This window comes from Notothenia rossii, assembly GCF_949606895.1.
Source record: "Notothenia rossii genome assembly, chromosome: 3".
Classification (NCBI taxonomy): domain Eukaryota; kingdom Metazoa; phylum Chordata; class Actinopteri; order Perciformes; family Nototheniidae; genus Notothenia; species Notothenia rossii.
Window position 1 is genome coordinate 96,238,690 of NC_136901.1, and position 9,562 is coordinate 96,248,251.

At 45.5% G+C, this 9,562-nt stretch overlaps 1 protein-coding gene across 1 annotated transcript in view; it reads left to right on the forward strand.

Annotated features, from left to right (window-relative positions):
- tbc1d9b (TBC1 domain family member 9b) overlaps positions 1-9,562 on the forward strand; it is a 51,356-nt gene that overhangs the window by 20,059 nt on the left and 21,735 nt on the right. The window contains exons 9-10 of the mRNA XM_079672324.1: positions 8,097-8,247; positions 8,981-9,204. Coding sequence (XP_079528450.1) covers positions 8,097-8,247; positions 8,981-9,204 — 375 coding nt within the window. The remainder of the gene's footprint in view (positions 1-8,096; positions 8,248-8,980; positions 9,205-9,562) is intronic.

Below are 9,562 nucleotides of genomic sequence, written 5' to 3' on the forward strand. Positions count from 1 at the left end.
GACCCTTAGATACTGACCCTTAGATACTGACCCTTAGATCCTGAGGACCCTTAGATACTGACCCTTAGATACTGACCCTTAGATACTGAGGACCCTTAGATACTGAGGACCCTTAGATACTGACCCTTAGATACTGACCCTTAGATACTGAGGACCCTTAGATACTGACCCTTAGATACTGACCCTTAGATACTGACCCTTAGATACTGACTCTTAGTTCCTGAGGACCCTTAGATACTGACCCTTAGATACTGACCCTTAGATACTGAGGACCCTTAGATACTGACCCTTAGATACTGACCCTTAGATACTGACCCTTAGATACTGACTCTTAGTTCCTGAGGACCCTTTGATACTGACCCTAAGATACTGACCCTTAGATACTGACCCTTAGATACTGACCCTTAGATACTGAGGACCCTTAGATACTGACCCTTAGATACTGACCCTTAGATCCTGAGGACCCTTAGATACTGACCCTTAGATACTGACCCTTAGATCCTGAGGACCCTTAGATACTGACCCTTAGATACTGACCCTTAGATACTGACCCTTAGATACTGACCCTTAGATACTGATGACCCTTAGATACTGACCCTTAGATACTGAGGACCTTTAGATACTGACCCTTAGATACTGACCCTTAGATACTGACCCTTAGATACTGAGGACCCTTAGATACTGACCCTTAGATACTGACCCTTAGATACTGACCCTTAGATACTGAGGACCCTTAGATACTGAGGACCCTTAGATACTGAGGACCCTTAGATACTGACCCTTAGATACTGACCCTTAGATACTGAGGACCCTTAGATACTGAGGACCCTTAGATACTGACCCTTAGATACTGACCCTTAGATACTGAGGACCCTTAGATACTGAGGACCCTTAGATACTGACCCTTAGATACTGACCCTTAGATACTGAGGACCCTTAGATACTGACCCTTAGATACTGAGGACCCTTAGATACTGAGGACCCTTAGATACTGACCTTTAAATACTGAGGACCCTTAGATACTGACCTTTAAATACTGAGGACCCTTAGATACTGACCCTTAGATACTGAGGACCCTTAGATACTGAGGACCCTTAGATACTGACCTTTAAATACTGAGGACCCTTAGATACTGACCTTTAAATACTGAGGACCCTTAGATACTGAGGACCCTTAGATACTGACCCTTAGATACTGAGGACCCTTAGATACTGAGGACCCTTAGATACTGACCCTTAGATACTGACCCTTAGATACTGAGGACCCTTAGATACTGAGGACCCTTAGATACTGACCTTTAAATACTGAGGACCCTTAGATACTGACCTTTAAATACTGAGGACCCTTAGATACTGAGGACCCTTAGATGCTGAGGACCCTTAGATACTGACCTTTAAATACTGAGGACCCTTTGATACTGACCTTTAGATACTGACCCTTAGATACTGACCCTTAGATACTGAGGACCCTTAGATACTGACCCTTAGATACTGACCCTTAGATCCTGAGGACCCTTAGATACTGACCCTTAGATACTGACCCTTAGATCCTGAGGACCCTTAGATACTGACCCTTAGATACTGACCCTTAGATACTGACCCTTAGATACTGACCCTTAGATCCTGAGGACCCTTAGATACTGACCCTTAGATACTGACCCTTAGATACTGAGGACCCTTAGATACTGAGGACCCTTAGATACTGACCCTTAGATACTGACCCTTAGATACTGAGGACCCTTAGATACTGACCCTTAGATACTGACCCTTAGATACTGACCCTTAGATACTGACTCTTAGTTCCTGAGGACCCTTAGATACTGACCCTTAGATACTGAGGACCCTTAGATACTGACCCTTAGATACTGACCCTTAGATACTGACCCTTAGATACTGACTCTTAGTTCCTGAGGACCCTTTGATACTGACCCTAAGATACTGACCCTTAGATACTGACCCTTAGATACTGACCCTTAGATACTGAGGACCCTTAGATACTGACCCTTAGATACTGACCCTTAGATCCTGAGGACCCTTAGATACTGACCCTTAGATACTGACCCTTAGATCCTGAGGACCCTTAGATACTGACCCTTAGATACTGACCCTTAGATACTGACCCTTACATACTGACCCTTAGATACTGATGACCCTTAGATACTGACCCTTAGATACTGAGGACCTTTAGATACTGACCCTTAGATACTGACCCTTAGATACTGACCCTTAGATACTGAGGACCCTTAGATACTGACCCTTAGATACTGACCCTTAGATACTGACCCTTAGATACTGAGGACCCTTAGATACTGAGGACCCTTAGATACTGACCCTTAGATACTGACCCTTAGATACAGAGGACTCTTTGATACTGACCCTTAGATACTGAGGACCCTTAGATACTGAGGACCCTTAGATACTGACCCTTAGATACTGACCCTTAGATACTGACCCTTAGATACTGACCCTTAGATACTGAGGACCCTTAGATACTGAGGACCCTTAGATACTGACCCTTAGATACTGACCCTTAGATACTGAGGACCCTTAGATACTGAGGACCCTTAGATACTGACCCTTAGATACTGACCCTTAGATACTGAGGACCCTTAGATACTGACCCTTAGATACTGAGGACCCTTAGATACTGAGGACCCTTAGATACTGACCTTTAAATACTGAGGACCCTTAGATACTGACCTTTAAATACTGAGGACCCTTAGATACTGACCCTTAGATACTGAGGACCCTTAGATACTGAGGACCCTTAGATACTGACCTTTAAATACTGAGGACCCTTAGATACTGACCTTTAAATACTGAGGACCCTTAGATACTGAGGACCCTTAGATACTGACCCTTAGATACTGAGGACCCTTAGATACTGAGGACCCTTAGATACTGACCCTTAGATACTGAGGACCCTTAGATACTGAGGACCCTTAGATACTGACCTTTAAATACTGAGGACCCTTAGATACTGACCTTTAAATACTGAGGACCCTTAGATACTGAGGACCCTTAGATGCTGAGGACCCTTAGATACTGACCTTTAAATACTGAGGACCCTTAGATACTGAGAACCCTTAGATCCTGAGGACCCTTAGATACTGAGGACCCTTAGATACTGAGGACCCTTAGATCCTGAGGACCTTTAAATACTGAGGACCCTTAGATACTGAGGACCCTTAGATCCTGAGGACCCTTAGATACTGAGGACCCTTAGATACTGACCCTTAGATCCTGAGGACCCTTAGATACTGACCCTTAGATAATGACCCTTAGATACTGACCCTTAGATACTGAGGACCCTTTGATACTGACCTTTAGATACTGACCCTTAGATACTGAGGACCCTTAGATACTGACCCTTAGATACTGAGGACCCTTTGATACTGACCTTTAGATACTGACCCTTAGATACTGACCCTTAGATACTGAGGACCCTTAGATACTGACCCTTAGATACCTACCCTTAGATACTGAGGACCCTTAGATACTGAGGACCCTTAGATACTGACCCTTAGATACTGAGGACCCTTAGATACTGAGGACCCTTAGATACTGAGGACCCTTAGATACTGACCTTTAAATACTGAGGACCCTTAGATACTGACCTTTAAATATTGAGGACCCTTAGATACTGACCCTTAGATACTGAGGACCCTTAGATACTGAGGACCCTTAGATACTGACCCTTAGATACTGAGGACCCTTAGATACTGAGGACCCTTAGATACTGACCTTTAAATACTGAGGACCCTTTGATACTGACCTTTAAATACTGAGGACCCTTAGATACTGAGGACCCTTAGATCCTGAGGACCCTTAGATACTGACCTTTAAATACTGAGGACCCTTAGATCCTGAGGACCCTTAGATACTGACCTTTAAATACTGAGGACCCTTAAATACTGAGGACCCTTAGATACTGAGGACCCTTAGATCCTGAGGACCCTTAGATCCTGAGGACCCTTAGATACTGAGGACCCTTAGATCCTGAGGACCTTTAAATACTGAAGACCCTTAGATACTGAGGACCCTTAGATACTGAGGACCCTTCGATCCTGAGGACCCTTAGATACTGAGGACCCTTAGATACTGACCCTTAGATCCTGAGGACCCTTAGATACTGACCCTTAGATACTGACCCTTAGATACTGAGGACCCTTAGATACTGACCCTTAGATACTGAGGACCCTTTGATACTGACCCTTAGATACTGACCCTTAGATACTGACCGTTAGATACTGACCCTTAGATACTGAGGACCCTTAGATACTGACCCTTAGATACTGAGGACTCTTAGTTACTGAGGACCCTTAGATACTGACCCTTAGATACTGAGGACCCTTAGATACTGACCCTTAGATACGGAGGAACCTTAGATACTGACCCTTAGATACTGACCCTTAGATACTGAGGACCCTTAGATACTGACCCTTAGATACTGAGGACCCTTAGATACTGACCCTTAGATACTGACCCTTAGATACTGAGGACCCTTTGATACTGACCCTTAGATACTGACCCTTAGATACTGACCCTTAGATACTGAGGACCCTTAGATACTGACCCTTAGATACTGAGGACCCTTAGATACTGAGGACCCTTAGATACTGACCCTTAGATACTGACCCTTAGATACTGAGGACCCTTAGATACTGAGGACCCTTAGATACTCAGGACCCTTAGATACTGACCCTTAGATCCTGAGGACCCTTAGATACTGAGGACCCTTAGATACTGAGGACCCTTAGATACTGAGGAACCTTGTGGCGCATTTCCACTGCAGGACCTAGCACGGCTTAGTACGGTATGGTTAGGCCTTCTTAGGCCAGACTCACTTTGTGCTGCGTTTCCATTACAGTTTAGCAACTGGGGGAGTAACTATAGTAACGCAGTGAAGGCGGGGCGATCGGCGGGTGGAGCGACGCTACGTAAAACTGCTGTGACGTCATCTTCAATGCGAACCACAAAACCAAAACATCAGCCGTTAGCTGTTAGCCCTCAGAGCTCACAGCTCTTCAAATCTGTTCAGAAACTAGACAAAAGTTAAACAAATACAAACCACAGACTGTCTGTGTCATGGAGAATACAGTCGCTGGTTTATTTATGTCTGTATAGGCCGATTCCGGTTAGTAAAAACCATGAATTAATGCTTTGACAAGTCTGCAGACAAGACGGCAGGTCAAACACCTTTTAAAATGCGTGTTTTCTGAATGGAAATCAGATCGATCAGGCTAAGCTAACGTTGTATATGCCCCAGAGATGGAGCACTCGAGTCCTGGACTCGTACTCGAGTCGGACTCGAGTGCCGATTTTCGGGACTCGTGACTCGACTCAGACTTGCGCACTGATTGACGCGACTCGGACTTGGACTCGTGAATTATCGCGCACGATGACTTGGACTCGGAATCGTGAATTATCGCGTACGCTGGCCATGGACTCTGACTCGGACTCGTGAATTTTCCACCCCACGATGACTCGGACTCGACTTGTACATTGACGCTCCGACTTGGACTCTGACTCGAGCAAATGTCCTCTATCCTGGCGTGTGCACCTGTGAGGCGAGTTCACGGACTGGGCCCCGCTATTCCAGTCTAGAGATGTCTAGAGACACACCCTGCATCGTGCTGTATGCTTTCACACATTCTGATTCCACATTGGAAAAGAGCAGCGCAACATGCTCGTTATGTGGAAACAATATTGAAGAGAAGGCTCCGTAACACATTACTCTAAGGATCGAGTTCAGACATATAGGCTGAACACTATCATCAGAGTAACGTGATCTAATCAATAAATAAAGATTCAGCCGATAACACGAAAGCACATGGCTACTTAACATGCAGAATGACGTCATTTTGAATGCTAAGTAGCCATGTGCTTTCTGGGGCTCAATCTTTATCAGTAAACCGATTTAACCGGTAAAAGTTCCTTCAAAATAAGAGTCCCGATCTTATTACTATCAAAATAAAAGTCCAAACGAAAACTTTACCATAGGAAAATATTGGCATACAAATATAATCACTTCTCTAAAAGGTAACTCATTTTAAATATAGTTTATTTATATGTAATAATATTAATATTAATAATAAGCTTTATATTTGTATAGCACCTATTACAAGAATTGTAGCCAAACTCGCTTCACCGCAGTTCAATAGACAGATTAATATAGCATGACAGGATGAAAGCAATGTAGAGGAGCAGCTACATTTCAACCCATATATCCACGAAGATTAATACATGAAGACTTGTGACTCAGACTCGACTCGGACTCGACTACGACCCTCCCTTGATGACTCGGACTTGGACTCGGACTCGAAGAGTGGTGACTCGAGAGTGACTTGGACTCGTGAATTGGTGACTTGACTACAACACCGATATGCCCCGACCGTCCACACTCACAACAACGGTGTATTACAATTAAATCACGGTAAAATATGTTCAATTTTGTTGTAGTTGTAGCCCCCCCCCCCCCCCCCCCAGCATATTCAGCCCGGTTGTTGGCCCGGTAAGAACCTCGATTTTGGAGGGCCAGAAAAAAAGGTGAAAAAGTAGCCCTGAGCCGGAACTACCCCTAGTGGAAAAGCATAAAAAAGCAGGCTTGGTTTGGCCCGGCCCGCTTAAACCGTGCTAAGTGCTGCAGTGGAAAAGTGCCGTTAGAAACGGAGGACCCTTAGATACAGAGGAACATTAGACACTGAGGACCCTTATGGCACATTTCCACTACACGGCCTCGCTCGGCCTCGTTCGGTATGGCTAGGCCTTGTTAGGCCTTGTTAGGCCTTGTTAGGCCTTGTTAGGACAGGCTCACTTTATGCCGCGTTTCCATTACAGTTTAGGAACTGGGGCAGTAACTATAGTAACGCAGTGTAGGCGGAGCCGTGGCGTCATCTTCAATGAGAACCCCAGAAAAACCACATCAGCCGTTAGCTGTTAGCCCTCAGAGCTCACAGCTCCTCATATCTGTTCAGAAACTAGACAGAAGTTAAACAAGTCCAAACCACAGACTGTCTGTGTCATGGCGAATACAGTCGCTGGTTTAGTTATGTCTGTAGGCCGTTGTTGTGAATGTGGACGGTCGAATCATTTACTGCGTTAGCTTAGCCGATCTCCATTTAGAAAACACGCATTTTAAAAGGTGTTTCGCCTGCCGTCTGTCTGCAGACTTGTCAAAGCATTAATTGATGGTTTTTACTATCCGGTATCAGTATGTTGTTACTTCGGCATCATTTAGAAACGTGTTTACAATTAAATCACTGTCAAATATGTTCATCTTGTTGTAGTTGTAGCCCCCTTGCCAGCGATTCTCTCTCTAGTTTAGCATACTCAACCCGACTCAGCCTGATTGTTGGTCCGGAAAGAACCTCGATTTTATGGGGCCAGAAAAACTGTGAAATAGCACACAATAGCCGGAACTACGCCAAGTGGTAACGCAACCAAAAACGGGCCCCGCACGGCTCGGCACGCTTAAAGCGAGCTCCGCGCTGTAGTGGAAATACGCCATTACATACTGAGGACCCTCAGATACTGACCCTCAGATACTGAGATCCTCAGATACTGACCATCAGATACTGAGGACCCTCAGATACTAAGGACCCTTAGATACTGAGGACCCTCAGATACCGAGGTCCTCAGATACTGACCGTCAGATACTGAGGACCCTTAGATACTGAGGACCCTTAGATACTGAGGACCCTCAGATACTGAGGTCCTCAGATACTGACCATCAGATACTGAGGAACCTCAGATACTAAGGACCCTTAGATACTGAGGACCCTCAGATACCGAGGTCCTCAGATACTGACCGTCAGATACTGAGGACCCTTAGATACTGAGGACCCTCAGATACCGAGGTCCTCAGATACTGACTGTCAGATACTGAGGACCCTTAGATACTGAGGACCCTTAGATACTAAGGACTCTCAGATACCAAGGTCCTCAGATACTGACCGTCAGATACTGAGGACCTTTAGATACTGACCGTCAGATACTGAGGACCCTTAGATACTGAGGACCCTCAGATACCGAGGTCCTTAGATACTGACCCTCAGATACTGAGGACCCTACTTACCCTCCCCCCCCCCCCCCCAGATGAAGGAGAGGATGAAGGAGGAGGCTTGGAACATCCACTTCTCAGAGTTTGGTCGAGGAGTCTGCATGTACCGGACCTCCAGAACCAGAGAGCTGGTCCTGAACGGGATCCCAGAGAACCTGAGGGGGGAACTGTGGATGCTGTTCTCTGGTGAGGGCTCACTCATTCATTCATTCACTCATCATGTAGAGGATAGCTGCTGTTCTCTGGGTTCATTATGTAGAGGATAGATGCTGCTCTCTGGATTCATCATGTAGAGGATAGATGCTGCTCTCTGGGTTCATCATGTAGAGGATAGATGCTGCTCTCTGGGTTCATCATGTAGAGGATAGATGCTGCTCTCTGGGTTCATCATGTAGAGGATAGATGCTGCTCTCTGGGCTCATCATGTAGAGGATAGATGCTGCTCTCTGGGCTCATCATGTAGAGGATAGATGCTGCTCTCTGGGCTCATCATGTAGAGGATAGATGCTGCTCTCTGGGTTCATCATGTAGAGGATAGCTGCTGTTCTCTGGGTTCATCATGTAGAGGATAGATGCTGCTCTCTGGGTTCATCATGTAGAGGATAGATGCTGCTCTCTGGGTTCATCATGTAGAGGATAGATGCTGCTCTCTGGGTTCATCATGTAGAGGATAGATGCTGCTCTCTGGGTTCATCATGTAGAGGATAGATGCTGTTCTCTGGGTTCATCATGTAGCGGATAGATGCTGCTCTCTGGATTCATCATGTAGAGGATAGATGCTGCTCTCTGGGTTCATCATGTAGAGGATAGATGCTGCTCTCTGGGTTCATCATGTAGAGGATAGATGCTGCTCTCTGGGTTCATCATGTAGAGGATAGATGCTGCTCTCTGGGTTCATCATGTAGATCTCCTTTCACAGGAGCTCAGAATGAGATGTCGTCCCACCCTGGTTACTATGGCGACCTGGTAGAGGCGGCGATGGGGGTTGGCTCTGTGGTTTCCGTGGTGACGGAGGAGATCGAGAGGGACCTTCATCGATCGATGCCCGAACACCGAGCCTTCCAGAACCAGACGGGCATCTCCGCGCTGCGCCGCGTCCTGACCGCGTACGCCCACCGAAACCCAGGCATCGGGTACTGCCAGGTACTAATTCTGCATAAAGTACTGCCAGGTACTAATACTGCATAAAGTACTGCATACAGGTATTAATACTGCATAAAGTACTGCCAGGTACTAATACTGCATAAAGTACTGCCAGGTACTAATACTGCATAAAGTACTGCATACAGGTACTAATACTGCATAAAGTACTGCATACAGGTACTAATACTGCATAAAGTACGGCATACAGGTACTAATACTACATAAAGTACTGCATACAGGTACTAATACTACATAAAGTACTGCATACAGGTACTAATACTGCATACAGTACTACATACAAGTACTAATACTACATAAAGTACTGCATACAGGTACTAATACTGCATAAAGTAATGCA